At 40.7% G+C, this 27,890-nt stretch overlaps 1 protein-coding gene across 2 annotated transcripts in view; it reads left to right on the top strand.

Annotated features, from left to right (window-relative positions):
* Positions 1-22,156, top strand: part of SPOCK1 (SPARC (osteonectin), cwcv and kazal like domains proteoglycan 1) — a 510,364-nt gene extending 488,208 nt beyond the window's left edge. For both annotated transcript variants that reach the window (XM_025388602.1, XM_025388601.1), the window contains 5 exons: positions 4,787-4,903; positions 8,746-8,967; positions 12,445-12,507; positions 18,024-18,161; positions 18,658-22,156. In XM_025388602.1, the coding sequence (XP_025244387.1) occupies positions 4,787-4,903; positions 8,746-8,967; positions 12,445-12,507; positions 18,024-18,161; positions 18,658-18,848 (731 nt within the window). In that variant the 3' untranslated portion in view covers positions 18,849-22,156. The remainder of the gene's footprint in view (positions 1-4,786; positions 4,904-8,745; positions 8,968-12,444; positions 12,508-18,023; positions 18,162-18,657) is intronic.
* Positions 22,157-27,890: the final 5,734 nt, after the last annotated feature.

Raw genomic sequence — 27,890 nt, 5'->3', positions numbered from 1 at the left:
GAGGCAGTGGAGATAAGAAGGAGTGAACTTTTTCACTGTGAACCAGGACAATTTCCAAGTGTTTGCCCTGAGAATATGAGTATCTGCTGGTACTGTTTTCTGACAATGGGAAGAAGCAGATATGAGGCCAGGGAGTGGATTCCAGAGACGTGGCTCACACACCAGCCCTGTTGGAGCAGATGGAGATTGTGTAAAAATGATACGTCACAACCTGTAGAAACAGGAGGGCAAGTGGGGAAACATCATTGAGAAGTAGTGTGTCTGGAGTTGGCTCCTTCCATTGGGTTCGTGGTCTCGCTGACTTCAAGAATGAAGCCATGGACCTTTGCGGTGAGTGTTACAGCTCTTAAAGATGGCATGGACCCAAAGAGTGAGCAGTAGCAAGGTTTATTGTTAAGAGCAAAAGAACAAAGCTTCCACAGTGTGGAAGGGGAACTGAGCGGGTTGTTGCTGCTGGCTGGGTTGGCTAGCTTTTATTCCTTTATTTGTCCCCTCCCATGTTCTGTTTCTGTCCCATCAGAGTGTCCTTTTTTCAATCCTCCCTGTGATAGGCTACTTTTAGGATCCTGCCAATTGGTGCATTTTACAATCCCCTTGCTAGCTACAGAGTGCTGATTGGTGCATTTTATAATCCTCTTGCTAGCTACAGAGTGCTGATTGGTACGTTTTTGCAGAGCACTGATTGGTGCCTTTTACAATCCCCTTGCTAGCTACAGAGCGCTGATTGGTGCATTTTACAATCCTCTTGTAAAACAGAAAAGTTCTCCAAGTCCCCACTCGACTCACAAAGTCTAGCTGGCTTCACCTCTCAGTAGGATGCTGAGGAGAGAACTTGGGAGCACAAGAGCAATGAAAAGCAAGCTGAAACCAGAATGGAGGGTGGAGGGAAGGTAATTGAAAATGGGAGAATTAGAGGGCTAGCTGGCATATGTCCACCCAGGAGGGTAAGGAGAGCACAAAAAAGCAGGTCTTGGTCTTCGTGATTAATCCAAATCCTCTCCCAAGAAAGCACTGTCTTTTCCTCTGAAGAGTCTGATACTGGTAGCCCAAGTGCCATGCTCCTCTCGCCAGGACCCCTCTCTAGAAATTGCCGGGATTGCCACAGGGTAGAATGCCAGAATGGCACCAGAATAGCAGGGGGATGTATGACTATATTTTTTACCCCACAAACATTACTTTTCCCTAGGAATGTACTAAGTGTGTGGGATGTGTCCTCCAGGTCCCCGCTTCTGACAGCTTCAGTCCCCCGCTCACACCTTTATTGGGGGCGGTGATGAGCGCCTTAAAAGGCGGGCACTTTTCTCCCATCACCGGCCTGTGTGTTGTGGCTGGAATACCAAATCTGAACAAATAGCCCTCTGCAGGCTGTTGCCTTTGATTATTTCCTTCTTTGGGATGTATCAAGCTCCAGGCAATCTGTGCCTGACTTTCTTCTCATAAGGACCATTTGGTTGAAGATGCTGTGAGTGAACGGGGCCCAGTAATTGAGAGACTCCTCTCTCCATTTCGGGTTTCTGATCTCTCTCGACCCACGCCAGTGGCTCCCTGCTAGTGGACTTGTCCCTGAGTGACAGATTCATTCTTTCAGGATTCCAGTGCCTGATCCTATCAGACATCCAAGGCTTGTGTACTTTGGGGAGCCTGTGGAAAATCCAGCAGTCTTGTAAGGATACAGATTACCTGCACGTCTGTCAGGATTTAGTTAAACACGACTGACTAATTTATCTTGAAGCATGAGATTTCCTCCGCACGTTGACTTGGCAATTTTCTCTGTTCAGAGAACATTTAGAATAGATGGTGTGCATGGCAATAGAGAAAAAATAGAGGCTATTAATTTCCCATTTTCAAATGTTAAATTGACTATGGAGTGCACAACCTATTTCCCTTAGAAAAACGGGCCACATTCTGTCCTGCTTAGAGCAGCGCGGTGTCAGAAAAGTGAACAGCTAGGTTCACAAGGTTCTGAGTTGGGGCCAATAAGCGTGTCCTGAGAATCTGCCTTGGCATCTGGGCTAAGCCAGGGTTCTCCACCTTCATAACAATAACTACCTTCCCTACTATTTGGGAGCATGACTTAGCAAGAGATTCTGGTTCCTGGTTTGTGGGGGCTTATCTTCTTTCTCAGCTCATCTTAAACAGCTGAAGGGAAGAAGTATGGGAACAAACTTGGATGGCAGAATATCATGATGATGCTCCAGAAAGTTCGCTCAAAATGATCGCTAACCTGATTCAGTGCTGCCCAGCACGACAGCCTGCTGTGGTGGTAAGATTCTGCATCTGTGCTGCCCAGTGTGGAGGTCACTAGCTGTGTGGGGCTGTTGAATGCAGTGGTGCAACTGAGGAACTATCTATTAGATTTTCTAAAATTTTTATTTTTGAGACTGAGTTTCTGCTCTTGTTGCCTAGGCTGGAGTGCAGAGGCACAATCTCAGCTCACCACAACCTCTGCCTCCCAGGTTCAAGCGATTCTCCTGCCTCAGCCTCCCAAGTAGCTGGGATCACAGGCATGCACCACCATGACTGGCTAATTTTGTATTTTGAGCAGAGACAGGGTTTTACCATGTTGGCCAGGCTGGTCTAGACCTCCTGACCTCAGGTGATCCACTGCCTCCCAAAGTGCTGGGATTACAGGCGTGAGCCACCACACCTGGCCTAAATTTTAATTAATGTAAATAGCCATATATGGCTAATGGCAGCTTACTAGATAACACAAGCATCTATTTTTACTTATTTCCTATGTGGCTAAAGCCAGTTGTGTGTAGGTGGATTTGTTGTTGGTTTTCTGAATACTGTGATGCTAGCCCTAATGTTAACTATAACTCTTTAGTTTAAAAATAGCGATAGCAATAATAAAATCATAGGTGGCACATACTGAGTAATTACCATATATCATGTACTTTGCTAAGAACTTTATATACATTGTCTGATTTATAGTTATATAACCGTATTATCCCAAATTTTACAGATAAGGAAGCCGAGGTGCTGGAGGCTCACTGACTTGTCTGAGGTCACCCAGCCAGTGAGTGGCAAAGCTGGGATTCATTCCAGCCAGCGTGACTCCTGAGAAGTTATTCTTTGCTGCCTGTCGAGACATTTCTCAGTGCTGTTTCCTGGCTGGTGTTTTAAAATACAGCCAAACCCTGGTTATTAAAAGCAAGGCAGTGTTTTAAGGTCATTAAAAACTGGGGTATAAACACTGGACACTCAATCATTCCATGCTTTGCAGAGTGTAGAGTCTGGATCCTACCTGGACAGAAGGCAGTGTCGTAAATGAGAGTCCTCAGGTTGCAGAGAACCAGTCAGGGCCTGGTCACCTTTCTTTTAATATGGAGGGTGGAGAAAGACCTTTTCTGCCTGAGCTCTGGGAAGCTGGGTTCTCCGTCAAGCCCTAGGGTGAGAAATGGGCTTGCCTGATAAGCACATGTGGATGCGAAAAATGAGGACAGGATCTGCGTGGTATTATTTTCTTCTGGAGAAGTTTCACCTTGTCCTTTGCAAGGCAGGCCGATGGGGGTTGATCACCTTAATTCAATCAGGGCCTGCATTGATTGAAGGCTAGCTTGGAGTTTTGGTGAGACTGTGTCTACTTCTTTTTCATCACTGTCCCTATGGCTTCCAATGAAGACCCCAGGGATTCCCCCAGGCTCCCTCTGCACTGGTAGGTTCTGAGCCCTAATCTGTGTCTCTTGAGCACCATGAGATATTCAGAACTTGACTCTGCCTTGTAACAGCATTTGTGCTTAACTGCTTAGCAGCCTGCTCCTGTGTTGTAGCTTTAGAATTTGGGAGAAGTTACAGATGTGGAGTTCTGTTCTTTGTCCCTTTTTACTCATTGGAATTTTGGCTCCTCAGATCTTTAATTTGTCTCTCCAGATGCTAACGGCCCCAAATGTATTGCTGGGTTCTCTGGGTCTTGGTAGTGGCCTACTGCCTGGACCCTTTGCAGGTTTTCTCAGTACCAAGAATTAGTGTATGCCCTGAGGGAAGAGGGAGGGGCTAGGGAAAGTCAACTCCTTTCTCTGCACCATTTTTAATCCTTTGGGATTTCTTTCCTCAAGTTTTAGCACTCTACAAGACCTTCAAATAGCTTGCACCTACCTACTCACCTGCCCACCCATCCATCTGTCTGGATTTTCTTGTTCTCAGGAGTGTCTGCCCCAGTGATTCTGTCTTACCCTAAGAAATGAGCTAAATAGTTATAGATGGGCTGAAAGGACTCTTTCATGGAAAAGGCATCCATTTGTTTATAATGGAAAGTCAAGAATGAGACCATTGGAAGGCTAGCAAAACAGGCCCAATCCCCAAAACCAAACCTTGGGCTAAAACAAAATTGGGAGTCTGCTATTAATAGGATCTTTTGGTGTCCTAAGCAGCCTCTCTAAGAGCATTAGCTGTGCCTAGGTGTTAATCTCTTGACATGAGTTTCGTGGAAAATGTAATCTACTCTGGCAAAACTGCAAGAGCAAGCTTTATGCAGTTAGCAAAAGTGATCTGTGATCGTCTTCAGAGGATGCTGCACAATTATGAGACCACCGCAGCCTGCTTTCACAGCACAGAGGCCATCTAAATTCAAGTTCTGAACAATGGCTGCTTGTCCTGGGGGTCTAGGCTCTCTTTTTGTCCCACTCTTTGTGCTAACAGCATCTTTGGGGTGTTTTCCACATGAGGTAACAGTTATATCATGGTTGGATAGAAAGGTTTGCTTTGAACATGGCTTTGCCAGTAGCCCTACACACAGAGGGCAGAAAGCCCCCAGACCCATTGCCTGTTGTTTGCTTTTCTCTAGCCTGTACAGACAAGGAGTTGCGGAACCTTGCCTCCCGGCTGAAGGACTGGTTTGGAGCTCTTCACGAGGACGCGAACAGAGTCATCAAGCCGACCAGCTCCAACACAGCCCAAGGCAGTAAGGCCATTTTACTTTTGCTCATTTATTTCATTTTAAATATCACGTTTCCTCAACTTATTAGACAGTGATTTAGGGTTAGCAATATCATTTGGGGGGTGAAAAACACCCACTACCTTAAATATATACTTTGACTTTATGTCCCAATCTCAAAAAAGTTGGATTAAAAAATGTTTAGTATAGGCATTTTAAAAAAAAAATATATGATCTCACCATTTTAATGACCGTGAGCATGCTGTGGTACCTACTTTGAGGTTTTCTTCGGTGTCATATATGAAACTGTGTGTGTGTTTATAATTACAAAGTTTGGATCATACTTTCCAGACTGTTTTATGATCGTTTACCATGTAGAAATGTGACCATCTTTTCATATTGTGAATTGTATTCTGCTGATAGCTACACAGAATCCCAGTTTATGGAGATAACAATTTACTTAATTTGATCTTTATTTTGGGACACTGAGGTTGTTGCCCATGTTAGGCTAATAGAAGTAACACTGTAGCAAACATATTTGGTGCTATGTCTTTTTGTACAATAGTCAGACTGCACATTGTCTTCCACAGAAACTCCCAGATAGGTGTCCCCTCTCCCCATCCATAACATGCAAATTGCTCAAGGAGCCTCCCCCCAGCATCAGGTGATGAGTTGGCGGAGACCATACTCAGCTTTGTCATAAGTTGCAGAGAACACTGAGAGTGGGTCCTCACATTTGCACGTCGATGGAGTCTCTTTGATGCCTTAATTCAAAGGCAGTTAGGGATAGGCTGCTCCATGCTGTGGCCAATGAGCACAGAATAGATTACTAAACACAATTATTTGATATATGTAGTTTGGCCGCAGCCTCTTCTATTTAGCCATTCTGATATTATTTGGTCAAAATATAAAAACACATCATTTAAAACAGCATTTCACCTGATCCCATGCTTGTTTGGAATTTCTGAAAGTAATGCTCCTGGATTGAATGTAGTAAGTAAGAAGTTAGAGTAGCAACTGTTGAGATTCTGAGTTTGACTAGCATCTGTTTTTCAGCCAAAACAAAAATGATCTCCTTAATTTTTAGTTATTTTTGGCTGCTCATAGAGATATCAGTGGAGAACATCAATCCAGGGGACAATTATTTTAATAGTTGGGATCTTTTACCTTAAGGAAAAAATAGCTTTTAAGTGTCCCCAAAGTGGTTCTTGGTGGCTGGGTCTGTTGGAAAAGCAAAATAAGATTTTTTTCCCCTGGATCCACTAGGAGCAGCCTGACCCTTGGGTTTTCTGAACAACCTTTCAACAAAGAGTAGATTGATGTGAGGAGAGCAGCTGCTTGCAGCCTCCAGTCTCTGGAGATTTCTCCAAAAGACCTGCCTTTTCCCAGAAGCAAATTGAGTCCCCTACGAGGCTTTTAGGTTTGATATCCTGAAGCAACTGGAGTGAAGGGAATGTTAAAGAATGATACTTGGTTAGCCCAGAAGGCCAGAGGAGTGAGCTGCATTTGAGTCTAGGAGTTCTGAAGGGGAAACCCTGGAACCCTGCTTGGTCCTGCACTCTTGGGGCCAACAAGAAGGGCTGCTGTCCTTTCCCCTGCATGACAGGCAGCCACAGATGTCAAGATGCAGGCACCCACTTTCTAGTAGTGGTGGGGTGGGCTGGGCTTGACTTTTTGACTACTGCCCAACCAGATTGGCACTTCTTTTTGCTGACCAGTCAGCAGTAAACTCCTCTTGCCTTATGTATTAAAATATCGATATCCTATAAAATTGATGCATAGTATGTAAAATATTGTATACAAAAGCATAGAGCTGGGTAGTGCTAAAGTAAAGTATCTCCTCTCATTCAGCAGCCCCTGAGGACAGCATCGTCAAAGACTACTGACAATCATGACATTCGGTCAAACAAGGGGCCACGTTATGTCCCATAGCCTCTTTTCTGAAAAAAAAAAAGGGGGGGGTATTTTAAAATGTGTTCTAAGATATTGAATAAATTTAAAAATGGAAAGATTTTATGTTTAAAGCAATAGAGTTTACAATAGCTAGAAAACTCCTCCCAACATTTTTTTTTTTTTTAAAATTGAGCACTATATGCCTGTCATGCCTGAAGCTGCTGAAGGGCACAAGACAGTCTTTCCCCTAAGGGAGCTAATAGTCTGATTAACCAGCACGGACAATGAGGGGAAGCATAGGGTTGTAAGAGAGCTCAGAGGAGGAGATGCTGTACTTATTTTACTGGCTTCTGGACAGTGAAGGCTTTTCTGCAAAGATGCTGCTTTAAAAAGAGTGGGTACACGGCTGGGTGTGGTGGCTCACATCTGTAATCCCAGCACTTTGGGAGGCTGAGATGGGCAGATCACGAGGTCAGAAGATAGAGACCATCCTGGCTAACATGGTGAAACCCTATCTCTACTAAAAATACAAAAAATTAGCCGGGCATGGTGATGGGCGCCTGTAGTCCCAGCCACTTGGGAGGCTGAGGTAGGAGAATGGCGTGAACCCGGGAGGCGGAGCTTGCAGAGAGTGGAGATTGTGCCACTGCACTCCAGCCTGGGCAATAGAGTGAGACTCCGTCTCAAAAAAAAAAAAAAAAAAAAAAAAAGAGTGGGTGCACTTTACCGTATTCTACATTTCACTAAGAAAGGGTTCCTAGTGATGCACATAGGAACTTAATGACCAGGCTGTGGGCAACTGACCCCATCAGGCCCCCCTTGCACTGCCCATCCCTAAACATGACACTCTACGCCAACCCGATGGCCTCAGGACAGGAAGATCAAGTCAGGCAGAAGGCTAGCAGAGGAGTCATTGAGAATATGTAGATTCTGGATTAAGCTTGCTGGGGTCTGAATCTCCATTCTACAATTGTATGACCTGGAGTCTTATTTTTTTCATCTGTTCATCTGTACCGTGGAAATGATATAGCACCATTTCATAGGACTGTTACAAGGATTCAATGAGAAAATTAAGTACAAAGTGCTTAGAAGCATGCTTTCTATATAGCAACAGACATTCACTTTTATCATTGGTATTCCAGAAAAATACAACTAGCCCTAGAAATCCAGTTTGTGGAATAACCTGAGATTGCATGGCACTTTTGAGTCTGAAAAACGATGAGTTTTAAATCTGGGGCATGTCTACAGTAGACTCAATATCCTGAGTATTGAGCTAAGTGTTATTATTTTAGTGCATACACTTTCCATTGTGGAAACAAATAATTCTTTAAGAAAACAACTTCTTCTTCCCCAGGGAAATAAGAAAGAAATTATTGTCTGAGTTGATTTGGATTCCATCTCATGGATCTCCTTAGGGGATTGCAGAAGAGAAGAGTGGGGAACAGAGGCAGGCACCTGGCTTGTTTTGCCATTAATGTTCAGACTGCTTGGATTGAAAGGGCCTCTGGGATGCAATCGGTGCTTCTGGATTATGCTATATTGTTTCATTTCACTGCTATCCTTTTAAAAATATTTTATTTTGGTTTTCCAATATTTTTTGAAATATAAAAGCATAGTTTTTGGTACCACAAGCTATACCTCTCACTCACCATGTTTCTATTATTTCTTTCAGGCATACCCCATTTTAAGCAAATGAAAACACAGATTTATGTCACAGACACGTTAATGTTGGGGATTTTTTCCCCTTTAGAACATATTTTCCTCAAATGATGACTTTTAAACCATTTCACTTAAAAACGACACAAGAAAACACAAAATATTCTAGAGAACCACTAACTCTGTATGTGGGGAAGGAAACAGCCTCAGGAGGGGAGTCGGGTGGGCCTTGGCATCTTCTTGGGGCAGGAAGCTGGGGAGTGAGCAGGGAGGGAAGCACCAGGTTTGGTGGCAGCTGAGATGTGCCTTTTGCTTGGCAGGGTTTGACACTAGCATCCTGCCTATCTGCAAGGACTCCCTGGGCTGGATGTTCAACAAGTTGGACATGAACTATGACCTCCTGCTTGACCATTCGGAGATCAATGCCATCTACCTGGATAAGTACGAGCCCTGTATCAAGCCTCTTTTCAACTCTTGTGACTCCTTCAAGGATGGCAAGCTGTCTAACAATGAGTGGTGCTACTGCTTCCAGAAGCCTGGAGGTAAGGTGGGATGGAGGGGTGGGGTCCCTAGCCCAGGGCAGCCTTGCTGGAGCAGAGGAGGACTGCATATGTCTATGAAGTGGGCAGAGAGCCACAGCCAGAGAATAAATAATTCATTCCATTTAATGCCAGGCCCAAAGTCTCATTTCTTCCAGTTTATTTCTGCTTTTAATGTGGTATACGAGAAAACCCAAGAGTATTAATCAAGGAGTCAGTTACTTCTGTCTGTTCCTTCCTTTGGGGAAGTCTCTCAACTGTCTGTTTTTTTCCTCTATAAAATGGGTATGGAAACCTTCACTACACAATCCTCTCAATGTAGAACATACCTTACAAACGTAAGAGACAGTGAATATCATTCTCATTGAGAAAGTCACTTGTCAGTTTCTCTAGGATAAGTTCAGATTTATACTAAGTGTCCTAGACAAGGATATTTTGGTTATAAATAAACTCCAGCTAATGAAAAAAAGAGAGAAGATTTGGAAAATAGAAGAAAAGATACTGGGATATTTCATATAACCCAAAGTCAGACAGGTCGGCCTGCTGGGGGATTCAGAGTAGGGACAGGTAGCCAGTAGCAGATGCTCTGACTTTACCTCCCTCTGCCTGGGGGGTGCACCTGAGTATGGCAGTCACAGTTAATGGGACCAGCAGAGACTGGCCCACATCGGGAGAACATACAACTACAGGCATAGCTGGCACATCTCACTGCCAGGAAAGGAGGATGGCTGCTAATATGAAAATATTTAAGTTACGGATGCATAGACAATACACACACAACAAAAACGTGAGCATTCAGTGAAAGGTAAGTGCGTGTGCATGAGATTTCAAGATATGTTCTTAAAATTACTAGTCAAAAGGCATGTGCCTTTTAAAATTTGAGCAATATTTCCCATTTGACCTCACCTCCAAAGAGGTTGTAACAATTTTTACTTTCACCAAACATATATGAGAATACCTATTCTCTATGGCATTACCAAGCTTCTTGATTTATGAGTTAGGTTGAACATCTGTACATATGAAACATTCTTGAAATGTCTATATGTTCTTTGTATATTGTTTCCATCAGGTTCTTGTGTGTTTGTTTTTTAAGGAAATTGGAAATTTTCTGGTCATAGGTATTGTAAATATTTTTCCCAAATTACAGTTCATGCATTTTTTGTTAGGGAGAAATTTTAAGATAGCCAAGCTTCTCTATATTTTATGGCTTCTAAGAAGCCATAAATCTTAGAAAGGTATTTCTCACTTTATCTCTTATGTTTCCTTCATAAGAGGAAAACTTTTGTTGTTCACTTAAATTCTGTATTACACAGTCAAGTAGGCTCCCAGCCTCCCTGGAGATGGTCATCCAGTTGCTATACATATTTAATATATATATTTAATTATATATAATATATAAATATATTTTATAAATTTAATATATAGCTATATTATATATTTATATTTATATATTTATATAATATAGCTATATATTAAATATATAGCTATATATAATATATATTTAGATCTATTGATCTATATTTAGATCTCTATTATGATCTGTATTTAGATCTATCTATAGATCTATTGCTGAATACTCTGCTCTTACTGTTAATCAGTTTTAGACTTTTAAATCACAGTTGTTTTATGATATGTTTTAGAATCATCCTTTGCTGCCATTAATGTTTTTCTAGAATTTTCCTGGATATTAGTATGTTTCTTTCCATTAGTATGTTTCTTTCCCTCTGTGAACTTTAGCATTAGTTTATCCAATTAAAAACAATTCCTATTGGTAATTTTTAAGTATCAGGCAAAATTAGATTGATCAAATAAAAGTCAATAGCAGTATAATATGGAATCATTTTGTTTTAGAACAAGATCAACCAGTGGTGTTACATTTTTAAATTTTGTTCTAACAATTATACTTCCCTTGTATTTTTTATTGTTACCATTGTAAATGAAACAGGGGTTTTTTTTTTGCATTATATTCCCTCCCTGGTGGTTGTTTCAACATTAATTTTGTTCCCAACCACCTTACTAAAATCTCGCTTTGTTTATAAGTTATTCTGGTCAGTTTGCTTAGATTTTTCAGGTGTGCAATCATACCATCTGCAAATAATTTTTCTCTTCATTTTCAATTTTTATACCTGATTTCTCTTTTCTAATTACATTTGTTAGTACCTAAAATCAATGTTAACATAATGACCATTTAAAAATTTTAGTCGTGTAAATACTTGTAGTGATTCTCAGCATTAGGCCTAGTGGTAGTTTCGGGTTTGAGTTCATATTGTAACATCTGATTTTTAGCCTGGTTTCCTTACAACACAGAGCCTGTGTGTTAATGCTTTTCCTGGAGGTAACAGTGCCAGAGCTGGCCACATGGGACGTCTCAGGATAGACTGCCCTTACTCTTGCAGTTGCTAAAAGCCAGAACCCCTACCTGTGGCACAGCATCCAGGAAATGCTACCTTTTATAATCCAGATGAAATTTGCTTCTCCTTTCCTTTGATGTTTTCAGTTGATATATTTCTCCTTTACTCTGAAAGCATCTTAAAACAAGAAGTCAACAAAATGTATTTTACAAGCAGTTTCTCTCATGGAACAAGCAGCAAGACCAGGTAGCACTGTGCAGTCTACAGGGTAAGAGTTGTAAATAGTTGCTTAGATACTTTATATGCAAGTGTGGGGCCTGCAGAAAGAGGCAGTATCAGCCAAAGATAAGAGCTCAGAGAATCAGAACTCCTCTGCCAAGGACAGGAGAACCGTGAACAAATAGCAGAACTCCCAGAGCCACAAGGTCTGCCAAGGCAAATTATGGTAAAACTCTGAAGAATTTTTGCTTGGAATGAAACTAACTTCTTTTCTATGACATGTATTTTGTTGCTGAGGACCCAGAGGCTGGGACAGGTGAAGAGACTTGCTCAAAGTATTCAGCTAGGAGGTAGCAGAGCCTAAAGTCTCACCACTGCCTCGCCAGATCTCTTCTGTGTCTTCATATTGTCCTTCAAAGCATGTGTTTTACTTTCCTGGGGGTAGCGAGCCATGAGGTCTGAAGTAACCATTCCTATCCATCCTTTTCTACAGCAAAACCTAGGCTATATAAGTATTGCTAGTCACCTTTGGTTGGTTCGTCTGTGGATTCAGAACACTTCCCCACTAATAAGCCTTGGCTGATTACTCGCTTCCTGATAGAAAGGAAAAAGTCTATTATACCACCTATTAGATACTTGGTATTTGCTTGAGTTGGTGCTAGAAAGAAAAATTTCTATACAATGTAAGTAGCCCCCAAATACTATTTTAAGTGCATTGTGGTATGAGGTTTGTTTTTTAATTAGTAACACTAATGGCCCACATTTGTTTTGTTGCGTAGTAGTAACAGCATATGGAACAATTCCACTCCCAGGTGTGTCATGGTCTACATTTCACATCAAGAGTGAAGTCAATCATTAGCGATTATACTCCATACCATCTGGAAGCTGACTTTCAGAAATTATTTTTTAGGTCTCCCTTGCCAGAATGAAATGAACAGAATTCAGAAGCTGAGCAAGGGGAAAAGCCTGTTGGGTAAGTACAATTTCTTGCCACTCATTTAAACAACTAATTAAACCAGCCATGTCCCTTGTAATGATCAGCATGGCAATGGTTATTCAATTAGGGCTAGTGTTTCATGAAAGAAATGCCTTGTTTTACCCCAGGCAGCTGGACATAAACAGAGGACTGCCTGGTTGAGAACTGCTATGTGTTCTTTCGGCAGGAAGAGTGGTTGGCCAGGGCTGGAGTCTAGCACCTTCTCCACTGCTAACTCCTCCCTGATCTTAGGCTAAAACAAATCTTGGCTTTTTCTTTCTAAGTAAGATCATTGAATGGTGCTCTCAAGTGCTCTTTCCAGTGCTAAAACTATCAAGTCTAAAAATTATAGCATTTCCTCTATTCCCCAGATAGGGTTGTCTGTTGAAGGAGGCAGATGAGCTGTACTCTCTTCAGAATTTATCAGACAGGGTTGAATGACATGCATGTGCTTAAACCTATTTCTACCTTCATCTAATCCCTCCAGGAAAGTGTGCAGGCTCTTTGGACACCACGGAAGCAAGTGGGTTGAGTGAATATGTGTTCCCCTAACACGCACATCTTGCAGGCCTCTCAAAGTGTCCCTGTTAGCTCCAAGCCTGCCTTCTCCAGCACGTGGAGGAAGTCCTGGCACTTGTCATAGAAACATTGGCCATTCTCATTGGTTTTCTGAAGAAAGGAAGAGCCTGCTTTGCTTTCCTTGCTTTTAAAAAAAAGAAGTGTCAGCTGAAACACAGTAATACAGAATTATTCCTGTGAAGCATTCAGAGGCAGGTGCATTCCCCAAGCAGCCTGTTCATTTGAAGGAAATGAATAGAGAAGGAAATGGGCAAGTTTTCTTGCAGATTGTCAAATGTAGGCAGTCTATGAATTCCGGTGATTTCTTCTCAGGATTTTTTGAGAGATTTCAAAATGCATGTAGACTTCCCCAAAGTTGTCATGATTTTGAACTCTTTGGGCCTACATTCTTCTGCTGAGTAAAAGGACGTAAAGATATATTTCTGGTCTGAAGGCAAAGTGGCTGGATCCCTCCTCCATAGGTTTTTCCAGTGCAAGGACTTGTGTTTATGGATCTCATTTCTCCATGTGAATATTATTTTGAGTGACGTACCTATGATCCACAGGTAGTTGAAGAATTAGTACATTGCTGTTTATTAAAACATTCTTTTCATGCAGTATAGATATCTTATACATTGCCTCATTGGTAAGGGTCACCTGTGATAAGAAGTCTCATTTACCCAGTGCACATGAATGAAATGCCTACCTTTCTCTTAAACCCCATTTTGTTTTAAAGCTTGCTTTATCAATTTCCTACTTACGGAGATTACTCCAGCTGACTCAGAAAAAATGTCATTTGCTTACAAATTCTTTATTTATTCAGGGGTATACGGAGTCAAATAAATAAAACAAATTATTATCAGCTATAATTATCACATTGTAGATTTAGAGCAGCACCTACTTCTTACCAACCCAGGAGCTCAGCCCATTTTTTCTTTTTTTTTTTGGTCCAAAGAGGAGCCAGCTCTCTACATGTTCTCTTTCTTTGCAGTCCTTGATTATCTGTTCACAAATCTCTTTTTGGGCTACTGACAGCATCTACATTTTCTTTTTTATCTACTGCTCTTTGAAAACTAGGGATAACATGCAATGGCAGAGGGTGGGCACCACTAAGCCTCTAACTGTGGCATCAGCAGCCTTTCCTAAGTGATAGATATGGTGTTTCATGGTCTCATTTAATGTCTGAGAATATGGTCATCTTGGTATAGCCTGGTGAGTAGCATGTTCTAGACTAGACCCTAGAGTCAGCTGGGTCTGGGTTTAAGTCTTGATTCAATAAGTCTTGATTCAAAATAGGAGCAATCTGTCCCTCCCATGCCACGCTTTTATTCTGGGATTGTTCCACTAAATAAAAGGCAAATTTGAAAATGTGAGCAAGCTCACAAAATTAGGGCATAGAAAGATACAGTGGTAGGCAGGAACCTCTGTTTTCAGGAGGCTGATGTAGATGGTGTTACCACCCAGATTACCTTCCATAGAAGATGCACACTCTCATGAAACACACACACCCTGTAAGGAAAACCAAAACTAAAAACTGTTGTAAATAAAGATTACCCACAGTACGATGAGAGTCAGGTTGACATCAGACTTACTGTTGGCAACACTGACTTAAGAGAAAATACTGTCTTCAAAGTGCCGAGGGGAAATAACTGTGAACCTACAATTTTAAATTTATCCCAATGATCATTCAAGTGTGATGCCAGAGATACTCTGAAACCATCTAAGATTCAGTCAGCTTGCTAGCCACAGACTCACTTAAATATCACTAAAGGGTTTATTCTACCAAACAACAAATGATCCCAGAAAGAATTATTCAGATGCAATAATGAAAAAGAAATGACATGCTGCTAACTGTAAATAAAGAAGACCAATAAAATAGTTTTATAGCAACCTAGAATTAAAATTCCAGACAATTGGGGGAAGTGAGAAAAAGGTAGTAAGAATGTGTTAAGCTTCTAGTTCATGGAAAAAAATATATATATATAAATATATATATAGACTAAATGTAGATTTCTTGATTTCCATAGAAGGCAGGAAAAATGGTAAGTAGGAAACAGATATGGTGGCAGAAATTCTGTAATCACAATAAATGTGAACAGGCCAAAAATATTATTATTGATTAGTATTTTAAAGGAGAGTTACAACAAAAATAATTCCACAGAAAGTTGAAATTAAATGAGGGTAAATACTCTTTTTTAAACAACATTAATGTCTGACAAAGCAAATCTGTTTTTTACAATGCAATCATCTTGCTGAAATATCTCTTTTACTATATTTTGCCACCAGTTGCTGTATAGACATGCCTTGCTTAGTGACAGGGACAGGTCCTCAGAAATGTGTCATTAGGTGACTTTATCATTGTGTAAACATCATAGAGTGTACTCACACAAACCTAGATGGTGTAGCCTATTGCTCCTAGGTACAAACCTGTACATTATTTTATTGTACTGAATACTACAGGCAATTATAACACCATGGGAATCATTTTTATATCTGAACACAGAAAAAGATTAGTAAAAATATGGTGTTGTAATGTTATGGAACCACTGTCACATACACAGTCTATTGACTAAAACGTCACTATGTGGCACATGACTATACTCATAACTTAAAATGGAATAGAGCTGTAAGGGAGAATTATATCCACAGTGGTCTTCAGAAACTTTGACATTTTCTTCTTGAAACTTACAGTTCAAGTAGACAAAGACTTGTTAGCATTCACACTTACATATGTATTCCTGAATCTAGGCATTGAATGTAGTCTTTCAAACATCTGCCACAGACCATACCACAAAAGCAAATTCAACAAATTTCAAATAAATGATCACAGATCAAACTTACTGGCCACGACACAATAACAATAGAAGTAAAATATGAGATTACTAAACCCCCATACATTTGGTTTCGTGAATACATATTGATCAAATATGAAGTAAAGTAAAATATACAAAATATCTAGAAATGAATGAAAATGAAAGCATGGTATACAAAATACATGGGAAGCAACTAAAGTGAAACTTCATAGCTTCAAATGCATTTATAAAAGAAGATCAAAATGAAATTCACTAGATTTAACTTAAACTATAGGAACAACACAATTTTCTGAACAAACTAATGAAATAGACAAACATTTGACAATATGAAGAACTGAAAAGGCTCAAATAGTGTCATGAATTCAAAAGTGGGATTTAAGCTCATAGAAAATACTGTAAACTTGTGGTTCTCAAACTTTAGTGTGTACCAGAATTAGCTGGAGGATTAAATAAAGGAACAGATTGCTGAGCCCCACTCTCTAAACCTCAGGTGGGGCCTAAACCTCAGGTGGGGCCCAAGAACTTGCATTTCTAAGAGGTTTCCAGGTGGTGCCACTGCTGCTTGTCCTGGAACCTCACTTTGAGAACCACTGCTATAAGTCAATTTTTAACAATTATGAAAACCTAGTTGAAATGGATACTATCAGTTACCAAATTTTGGTAATAGAAGACCCAAGTAAATCAAAACCAGGAAATTAATCAAAGTGCTACTTTCATCCCTCAAAATGGGCACCAGGCTCAAGATATTTTTATGGGCAAATTCTTCAAAAGAGAGATTCTCATAAAAAAATATCTAGAGCTTACCTGAATCATTTTATGAATTAGGAACTTCAATAGAAACAATGCAGAAAACACCAAAACAAAATTATATGCCTCAATCACTGTATTAGTCCATTTTCACACTGCTATGAAGACATACCCGAGACTGGGGTAATTTATAAAGAAAAAGAGGCTTAATGGACTCACAGTTCCACATGGCTGGGGAGGCCTCACAGTCATGGCAGAAGGAAAGAGAGCGTGTACAGGGGAACTGCCCTTTACAAAACCATCAGATCTTGTGAGACTTATTGACTATCATTAGAACAGCATGGGAAAAACCCACCCCCATGATTCAATTACCTCCCACAGGGTCCCTCACACAACACGAGGGGATTATGAGAGCTACAATTCAACATGAGACTTGGGTGGGGACACACAGTCAAACCATATCAATCACTTAGTAACCTACTTGTAAATTTGTGCCACTAGCAATCCATCTTGTTAAAAGTATATAAAGCATAAAAAACATGATTTTCTCATGTTAAAAATATAATTAATAAGAGTAGTACCCATTCAAGGTTTAAAGGGAAAAATTAGAACTAATCAAAGAAGGAATTTTGCTTAACCTTGGGCAAATTGTTTAACTCCAGTTTATCACTTTTTTTTTTTTTTTTTGCCTGTAAACAGCGAGATAGTAATAGCAACACCTTATGGTGATATTGGCATGGCTTGATGAAATAATGCAAGTAAAGCACTTAGCTATTATTACCTCTTTCTTAGAGGCTAGAAGACAGTGACAAGGAATAGCTTGGAACTGTGTGATCCACAGACTGGTGTTATTCATGGAACATTTGTTACTAGTCAGCACCAAGTGCAGTAGTTAATGCATATAAAAAGTTTTGTAACAATTTCACAGTCACTTTATGTGGTTGGGCAAAGTATTGGTAATGCTGGACTTGACAGTTACTAGTGGATGCCTTGGGAAGATTAATTTTCCTAGACATCAGTTTCATATTAAAAAGTAATGATGGTACGTATCTCTTAGAGTTGTGGGAATAAGAGATTCTGCAAACATACGTATGTAAGCATATATACACATACATATGTAAGCTTGGTTTAGGTCAGTGCCCAGAATAGAAGTGTTCAATACATGAGAGCTATTATCGTTCCCATTTAAACACTGACATCCTTAGAGCTCATTGCATTTGGGCCTCTAAAGGTTAAGGGCCCTGTAATTTGACTAATAGCCAACCATCCCCATCCTCTGCTGCTGGCCCTGCAGCAGATATTCTGACATATGAGCCCTCTTCCCTGTGTTGAGGGGCATTAACCCCGAGTATCTCTGCATGTCTCTGATTAAAGTTGCACCTTTTGTTCCCCCAGGGGCCTTCATACCTCGGTGTAACGAGGAGGGCTATTACAAAGCCACACAGTGCCACGGCAGCACGGGGCAATGCTGGTGTGTGGACAAATATGGGAATGAGTTGGCTGGCTCCAGGAAACAGGGTGCTGTGAGCTGTGGTGAGTAAGGCCTCCTGCATCAGCCCCACAACGACCTGGGTGGCCTCTGGGTCCTCACTGTGTAAGGATCTCTGCAGAAGAATGTCGAGAGGTAACTCCAGTCTACATTAAGTTTATAATAGAGGCATAGTAACCCTGAAATCACATGAGCTCACATGTAGCTAGCTTGGCAAGTGACAGGAACTCACTATGAACAGAGAAGAGAGTTAGACAACTGCTGTAGGCAAAGAGCAACTTAGGCTGCCTTCACTTCTCATTTAGGGTTGTAAACATCCTGGGAAGGTAGGAGCATCTCAAGAATTCTAGGGCTCTTATGAGAACACAGTTTGTAATCTGTGCCCTGAAGACTCACCTCAGTGGGGCAGGGATGTTCCTGTTTTCAGAAAGTAAACTGCTTGGTTTTACCCTACAATTAAGTTACATGCAAAGGAACCCCTGACGTGGGTCATGAGGTATAAGTGGAAACTAACCTGAACTCTTTTTTTCAATCTTTCAGAAGAGGAGCAGGAAACCTCAGGGGATTTTGGCAGTGGTGGCTCCGTGGTCCTGCTGGATGACCTAGAGGATGAACGGGAGCTGGGACCAAAGGACAAAGAGGGGAAGCTGAGGGTGCACACCCGAGCCGTGACAGAGGATGATGAGGACGAGGACGACGACAAAGAGGATGAGGTCGGGTACATATGGTAGTGCCCACAAGAAAGAGGACACAAGTTTTGCACAAAATTGCAAGTCACTTCCTATTCCTGCATTTGTATCTAAGACTCCAAGGCACCAAGGTCTCTTCTCCATTGTTGCTCTCTATACCCGACCTAAGGTTTGGAAGACAACTGCTTGTTCCCAGAGGATTCTGATTTTGCATATGTTTGTATGGGAGAAAGGGTGTTGTGTTTTGTTGTTGTTTATTTTTTGGATAGGGAAATGGCTGACTTAATTAGAGCCTCCTTCCTTCCTGTGAGATTTTTCCAACAAGCATGTGATTTATGTGGAATTCTGACAGTGCAGGGAGCCCCCACCCTCTTAAACGTCAAAGTCCCTTTTTGATTACCCACACTGGTGGTTATTACAGCATGGTTCCCAGCCTTACAGTGTCTAAGTGCTTTTCTTGTGTCCTGTAGATGTCGTGAAAAACAAAAAACACACCACACTGTACCTTTTCCCCCTGCCCCCATTACTCCCAGTGTTTATTATTAAAAATTAGTTTTTTTCACATCATTATATCCGGCTTCCTATAAACAACAGCCTTAATTCAGTCAAGACTCCCTTTGGGGAATTCATTTTATTAAAAATTGGTGTCTGGATACTTCTCTGTACATGCATAAAGACTGTGTGTGTGCCCTGCACACATACCTCTCAGAAAAAGTGTTTGGGTATCTTAAAAACTCACTTGAAAAACAATGATAAATTTGTCAGCTTATCCAGACCTGGAACAAAATTTCTAGAATAAGAAATTTGTATCAAAGTCCTTTTTTGCACTAACAGTTGGCTCTTGTAGCCTGCAGGCTGAGGAGGTCTCTTCTCTGTGCATCAGCAGAGTTACTGAAAGCCTCTGATTGAGCAAAAACCTCCGTTTGCCTAAATCACTTTTCTCGCAGAAGCCATGCGACTCCCACACGACACGGGCAGCTTCACAAGCCATCTCTTTCATTTCTGCTTGAAGCCCCCTTGGCTGCAGCAATCCTGTATGCCATAGGTTCCTTCCTTCCTTACCTACTCAAGGGCTTTTTCTAAGGCGTGCACACATATCCCCTGTTCTCTGAGAAGAGAGTACTATGGTGTTCCTTAAGAGAAGAACATTTCTAATTCTGAACTCAATGTTTTGCTTTTACTCCCTTTCTACTGACAAATCATGATAAGGGCACAAAAGCTGTACAGATTTTTTTTTTTAACCACTCAATCCCAAATGGAGGCCTACAAAGAACGTCATAATAGCACATGGAAGCAAACCCTGGGTTTTTAAGAGCAAATTCTGTCCCCCTCTCACTCCCCACAAATGACAAGATACTAATGAAGAAAGTTCTTCACCATACTGTTTGTTTTAACTAAACTCACTCCTCCAAATTTGGTAGGGTCATCATCCCTACATTCCTTAGGATTTCTCTCCCTATCAAGCTGGCCCAGATACCAGTACCAAACAGTAGTCTCTGAAGTTCCCCCATTTCCTTCAGTACCAGTCTGTAAGCTCCTGCCCCATCTGGTTTTCATCTACCAGGATGCCCTCATCAGAATCAACCATGCAAGCAAGCCTTTCTGGCCCACATGTCTATCTCTTGCCTTCCCCATCAACTTCAGCCTGTCCACACAAAAGCCACATAAACTCAAGCAGAAATATGTTCAACCAAACCATGATCACAGTGGCAGCTGACCAATTCACCATCCCCGATTGACCATTTGGATGTACCAACTCACCTTAAATTAGCATGTTCCAATCCTTGCATTGGCTGAATAAAGTGGCATCATACCTACAGTTGGTCTTAGATAGGAAATGAACTACTTGATATAGCAAAGTCTGTTGGCTTTGTAAATAACCCTGAGGTTTTGTACTTACTTTCCCCATAGGAAGACAGACCATAGGCAAACTCTGTATTGGGATCTCAACTCCATCACCTTTGTTTCAATATTCTTTTCTCTCTTGAACAAAACTGAGATAATTTAGAAAACAGGTGCTTAATTGTAATAACATTACTATAAAGTATATTAAAAATCAAGACATTATAAAATCTCAGTTTAGATCACCAAAGAAAATCATTGTTACTATCTGCTTTGAGCTTAGGAAAATGTACAAGAGAACAGATTAAAATTGAAAAATTGATTTCACTTAGAAAAACTTCTAGGAACAGGGTGAACCACTGATTTTAATTTAGTGCCTAATTATCTTATGACAAGTATCAAATTAAGATGACACTTAAAGATCCTTAGCATTAACTTAATGATGGAGAAGAGTGCTCAATAGACAATTCCCAGTAAGGCAATGAGATGCCATTTTCAGAGACATTCTAAGAAGATATTTTGATTCATCAAAATATTAAATAAAAAGCCCTCATCAGACTGGAACCCCCAAATCAATGGAGCCACATTAGTAATACTTTTCATGCCTCACTTTGACATGACAGCATGAGATTTTTAAAAGATCTTTAATATTTTCCATGAGTACTAAAGATTATGAGTTACCTTATGCTTAGAAGTAGAATGTTTGCTTTCTTCGTTTTGGAAATAGTCCTCCGAAAAGTCCACTTGTACCAGTGACAAGGAGTCACTTGTACAGTGACCAAGTACACATAAAATACTGATTATAAAAATAATATGGTGATAAACTAGTCCCTTGTTTGATACAGGTATTAAGCTGAATCCTCACGAATTCACTTTTGAAAAGTTCTTAATGAACAGTTTTATTCTTATTCCATAAACAACTCTTTTAATACAATTTCCTTGGTATCCAACTTAAATCCCAGAATTTTGTTCCACCCTGCTTAGTTGTTTGCTTATGAAGGTATTCTTGTTTCTACCAATATTCTAGGCATGAGAATACCTTATTACTGAGTTGGAGGTTTTGTATCTCTTTCTCCTCCTTTATGCCCATTTTCTTACCCACAGTGGCAAATGACAATGTGTCTGTTCAGGTCTGCCCCCACCACTCATCCCAGGATGCCACTCGCATTTTTTTCTTGTTACTTGACCACGCTGTACAGTAACATCCAAGAGCCCGTTCTACAGTGGGTGGTTTTGGTCTTTTTATAACTTTTTCTCAAAGTCACTGATGTTTGTCCCTGTTAAATGTATAGCATTGTAATGAGAGCCCATCAAATCCTGAGTGTCAGTTTGTTGTCCCTATTGTAGATGAGATAGTGACGTAGCAAAAACCTAGTAAATTCTGAATGCTTTTCCATGTAGACTTATCTGGAATGTGAACACAACTCTTTGGTTAATAATAAATGCTTAACTGTAGTCCTGAGTAGGTGCATTTCTGTCTGTCTCAATAAATTTTACTTTGTCTGCAACATTTGAGTGTTTGTATTTCATTGGGTGGAATGTACATTTAGCAGGTCATGTCCCACACGCAATCACTACAGTATAGTATGAACAGACACAGGGGATAGCTAATAAGGCTCTGTCGGGACTTCTGATTGTGGTGGGGAGGTCTGCCTGCCGGTGGTCTAGCCTGGCGCCTGCAGCACCTTTGGCACATACATGCCCTGTGCTACTCAGTCTAGACCATGGGTCCCCAAAACCTGGGTCACAGACCAATACCAGTCCGTGGCCTTTTAGGAACCTGGTTGCATAGCAGGGGGTGAGCAGCAGGTGAGTGAGTGAAGCTTCATCTGTATTTGCAGCCACTCTTCATCACTTGCATTACTGTCTGAGCTCTGCCTCCTGTCAGATCAGCAGTGGCATTAGATTCTCATAGGAGTGAGAACCCTATTGTGCACTGCGCATGCAAGATATATAGGTTGCATGCTCCTCATGAGAATCTAATCCCTGATGATGTGTCACTGCCTCCCATCACCCCCAGATGGGACTATCTAGTTGCAGGAAAACAAGCTCAGAGCTTCTATTGATTCTATGTTATGGTGAGTTATATAATCATTTCATTATATATTACAATGTAATAATAATAGAAATAAAGTACACAATAAATGTAATGCACTTGAATCATCCTGAAACCATCTCCCTCACCCCTAGGTCCATGGAAAAATTGTCTTCCATGAAACCTGTCCCTGGTGCCAAAAAGGTTGGAGACCACTGGTCTACAACCACTCACCTGAGCCCTTCTTTTGGCTGCCTTTGCCTCTCTCAGGCTCCAGCTTTACTCCTTGCCTATCAGATTTCACTCTTGTCATCCTGTTTACAACCTTAAAGTTTTTAAACTCTGCTTATCCCTTCCCTCCCCAGCCAGTTATTCTCCAGTTCTCTGAAAAACAAACAAAAAACAACACAACTTACCTCTCTTCCCTTTATGGGGACCCTAGGGTCTCCTCTCTTTGTGAATACACCACATATTTGTCAAACATCAGAAAGCACCCAAACTGGAACAGGAATTATTTCCGTTTCCCTTCTATCCACTTTTGGGCCAATGTGTCTATGACTTAATTATACCCTGAGTGAGTAATTTCTCCATGAGCTGAGGTAGAAACTATCTTATGAATAATTCCATTCCTTTACCCTCTGGACTAAATTTTACAGATAATTTACAGATTGACAGTTCAAGAAAAGTTGCTTCATAAATCCGCAAAATAACAGCAGGAGAACAAGGACCAATGTAAAGTCTCTGAGGTAGTTAAAGGGTACATTAAAGAGTTGTTGGCGTTTGTGAACACACTTCAAATTCCTCTCAAATCAGCAGGTAAAACCCCACATTTCTCCTAAAGTTGCACCTTCATGGATGCCATGTTAGTATGTTAAAGGCCAAGACTAACAGAAGAAGAATTGGAAGCCAATTTTCAAGCTTTGTTTATAGAGCTGAACATAAAGGTCACAGTAGTTTCTTAAAGTTCTTAGTGGTAAGATTTGCTTTGATATATTGACTTAAAGGAAGAGTTTAAAAATATTCATTCAACAAACCTCTATAGATTAATTGGTAGATTTATAGATTTCACTCTGTTGGATGGATGGATGGCACCATGGGCAGGAAACATACTCAGTTCTAGGAATATAAAAGTGAGTAATATCTGGTACCCGCTTGAAAAAGTTATTACCACCTTGAACAAGACAAGTGTAAATAATTTTTATTTTTTTATTTTTTTGAGATGGAGTCTTGCTCTGTCACCAGGCTGGAGTGCAGTGGCACAATCCCGGCTCACTGCAACTTCTGCCTCCCAGGTTCAAGCGATTCTCCTGCCTCAGCCTCCCAGTAGTTGGGATTACAGGCATGTGCCACCGCACCTGGCTAATTTTTGTATTTTTAGTAGAGACGGGGTTTCACCATGTTGGCCAGGATAGTCTTGATCTCTTGACCTTGTGATCCGCCTGCCTTGGCCTCCCAAAGTGCTGGGATTATAGGCGTGAGCTACCACGCCCAGTCAATAATTCTTTTAGAAAAATAGGTTGAGGCTGGATGTGGTGGCTCACACCTGTAACTCCAGCACGTTGGGAGGCTGGGGAGGGCAGATGTCTTAAGCTCAGGAGTTTGAGACCAGCCTGGGCAACATGGTGAAATCCCATCTCCACTAAAAACACAAAAATCCATTGGGCATGGTGGTGGGCGCCTGTAATCCTGGCTACATGGGAGGCTGAGGTAGAAGAATTGCTTGAATCCAGGGGGCAGAGGTTGCAGTGAGCCAGGATCACACCACTGAACTCCACTCTGGGCAACAGAGTGAAATTCCATCTCAAAACAACAAACAAACAAAAAAAAACAAAAACAAAACAAAACAAAACTAGCTGGGCACAATGGCATGTGCCTCTAGTCCCAGCTACTTCAGAAGCTGGGGTGGAAGGATCACTTGAGCCTGGGAGGTCAAGGCTGCACTGAGCCATAATCGCACCACTGCATTCCAGCCTGGGTGACAGAGTGAGATCCTGTCTTAAAAAAAAAAAAAAGGATTGACATTGTCATGATCAAAATGGGTCGATGTTGAGGGCAGTAGCTACTCAACCCTTGTTAAACTTGCCTTTCTTGGTTCTTTTTATTCATCATTCCCTGGCTTTCCTCCTGCCTCTGTAGACATTCCTTTTAGGTTTCCTGTATATTCTTTTGTTCAACCATTTGTTAGTATGGGTGTACCTCAGATCTGCATCCCTGTCCCACTTCTACCTTTACATGCTTTCTCTGGACAATCTTATCTATGTCTACGGTTTTAAACATTTCCATTCTGAGATGCCCCCAATCTGTATCTCAAGTGTAAGTTTTGATTTCTGCTCCATTCTGAAACAATCACCTGCCATTTAGATAATTCTACTTGAATTTTTCACTGACACCTCAATTGCAAATTTTTAAAAAATCCAAATGACAGAATGAAATATATAAGAAGTATACTTATGACAATAGGAGTCAGCAAGGCTTTTCTTAAGTCCTAGCACACATGAGCCAAATGGAGAAGATGGAAAAATTTGCCTCCATCAAAATTAGTAACATAAACTTAAACAAGAGACTAAAAAAGATATAGGTGACATAAAAGAGATGGAAGATTAAGGTCTAATATATGTATATATTTTACAACTTCATAAGAAAAATACAACCCAACAGACTAATGGGCAAAAGATAAAAACAAGCAATTTATAGAAGACACTAATGGCAGTGAAACTATATCTGATCTTATCCATGATCAGAGAAATACAAATTAAAGCAGTGATATATTATCACCCAGAAAAGAATCTTGATCACATCAAGTATTGATGAGTGTGCAGGGTAAGGAGCCCTCTCGTATGCTGTACAGTCAGAGGAGCCATGTGGAGGGTAATTTGGCAACAGCTCCAAAAATAAGAATGTACACCCTAGGACTTAGTAAGTCCACTTCTCCATAACTACTTCTGGAAAAACAAAAATTATACTAATTTATAAAGTTATATGTAAAAGTATATCCATTTGTTAGAACAGGAAACTTGGAAAAAGCTAAATACTAATCAGTGGTGACATTGGGTGAGTCAAAACTGTGGAATACTATGTAGCAATTAAAAAGAATAAAGTAACTTCTATACACTGACTTGGAAAAACCTATAAAATATTGGTTGTATGGGGAAAAATCAGATGACATATAAAGTATAAAATATGTAAGTTAGATATCTAAAAACTGATACTCTCCATTTTCTTAGTGTAGGTGTGGAAATTTACAGAACAAGTCCTGAAAAGATACACATCAACCTGTTAGGAGTGGTAACCTGTGAGGGAAGAACTGGGATTGGGGCAGGTGGCCAATGAGGACATCAACCTCATCTCTAAGTTTCACTTTTTAAAAAGATTATGAAGCAATACACCATAACGTCTTGTGGGATTTAAAAATTAATGATATAAAAATAAGTCATCAGGTTCCTCTTTAAACTGGCTGTTCCAACAGCCCTTAGCTTCAGAAATGGTACCACTATGCCATTATCTCCCAGTCTCAACCTGTAACAAGTCACTAAATTCTGTTGATTCCTCTAAATATCTATTCCTCTCTATCCTACCACCATTGCCATGGTTCTGACCATTGTCATTTGTCTTAACAGTCCAAGGAGTTTCTTAACTAGTGACCCTGCTTCATCCTTGCCTAACTCTAATCTATCCCACATGCGACTGCTGCTGGAGTCATTTATTCTCAAAGGCAAATCTGATCATATCATTGCCTACTTAATTTCAAGGTTTCCTGTCATCTTCAGGCCCAAATCTGAACTAACTGCCTTGGCAAACAGCCTCTTTTGTAATTGATCCTTTGCACTTCTTCATTCCCTTATATTTATATTCCTCACTTCTCAAGTGCTTTTTCCCAAGTATCTCCACTCTTCTCAAGCTTCTGCCAGTGCTCCTGCTGGTTTATTTACTGGCATTATTCCTCCTCTATAAATCCTTCTAGATTACTCCCCAAACCAGGGATTCCTTCTTTTTCTAGCACCCTATGTGTGTCTGTCAATATAGCACTTGGCCACTTCCCATGTTCAATTCTCTCATCAAACATGAGTCCTTTGAAAGCAAGATATGTTGCAAAATGGTTGACTATGGACGTTCCAAGCCTTCATTCTCCCCACAGAAACACCAAAAAAACAAACAAAAACCAAATCAAAACTGGTTAAAATAACCTTAAAGGAGCTCTGTAAAATATGTTAAAGGTCTACAGCAACAAAGTCAACACTTGATCAAGAGAAGGTCACATTCATAATAGTAGGTCTTCTCTGTTTTCTCTGGTTCAAAGGAGGTCCTTGGTCTGGAGGAGGTGGCAGCTCAGTTACTGAACCAGAGGGAACAGAGAACATGTTATTTGCAAAGTTTTAACTTGTCTGGAGGCTTCCTAAAGGGCTAGTCTGTGTTTCACCTAACTTGAATCTCAGGTTGAGAAAAGCAATGGACACTATCCATCAAAGCTCCAGGAGGACTACAGGCCTGCAGATGCCTGGGGCAAGAGGTTTTGGTAGAGGCATATAATATGTCATCTAAGGCTCTGAAGAGAAGCTGGGTTAAAATTCTCTGTAAAGCAGCCATGCACGTGGAAAAATAAAAAGGCACACACAGGCCCAAGCAAGATATATACTCAGGCCCAATGCATGAGAACACTTTAAGATCTCACCATGGGCTGATCCTGAAACTCAGACTTGCCTAGTTAATTAGCAAAGGACTGCCCTGGAACAGTGAAAGTCTGAAAAGACTGAAAGAGATGGATGTTTTTTCAAATGCTCAATTTGTAACAAAAAATTGCAAGGTATACAATGCAACAGAAAAACATAGCCCATTCAAAGGAAAAAAGCAAGGTGGCAAAAATTTTCCCTGAAGAAGCATAGGACCTACTAGACAAAGACTTTAAAACAACTATTTTATATATATATATATATATATACATACACACACACATACACACACACACACACACATTTATATATACACACATACTTATACACACACACACACATACGCTTAAAGAGCTAAAGGAGCCAGGCATGGAGGCACATGCCTATACTCCCAGCTACTTGGGAGGCTGAGGTGGGAGGACTGCTTGAGCTCAGGAGTTTGAGACTGCAGTGAGCCCTGATCACCACTGCTCTGCAGCCTGGGTGACAATGAGACCTTTTCTCAAAGAAAAAAAAAAAGCTAGAGGAAAACATGGACCA

Source organism: Theropithecus gelada, chromosome 6 (genome assembly GCF_003255815.1).
Source record: "Theropithecus gelada isolate Dixy chromosome 6, Tgel_1.0, whole genome shotgun sequence".
In the NCBI taxonomy this organism is placed as follows: Eukaryota; Metazoa; Chordata; class Mammalia; order Primates; family Cercopithecidae; genus Theropithecus; species Theropithecus gelada.
The sequence above is the reverse complement of the archived record's forward strand: the minus strand, read 5'-3'. Positions and strand labels throughout refer to the sequence as shown.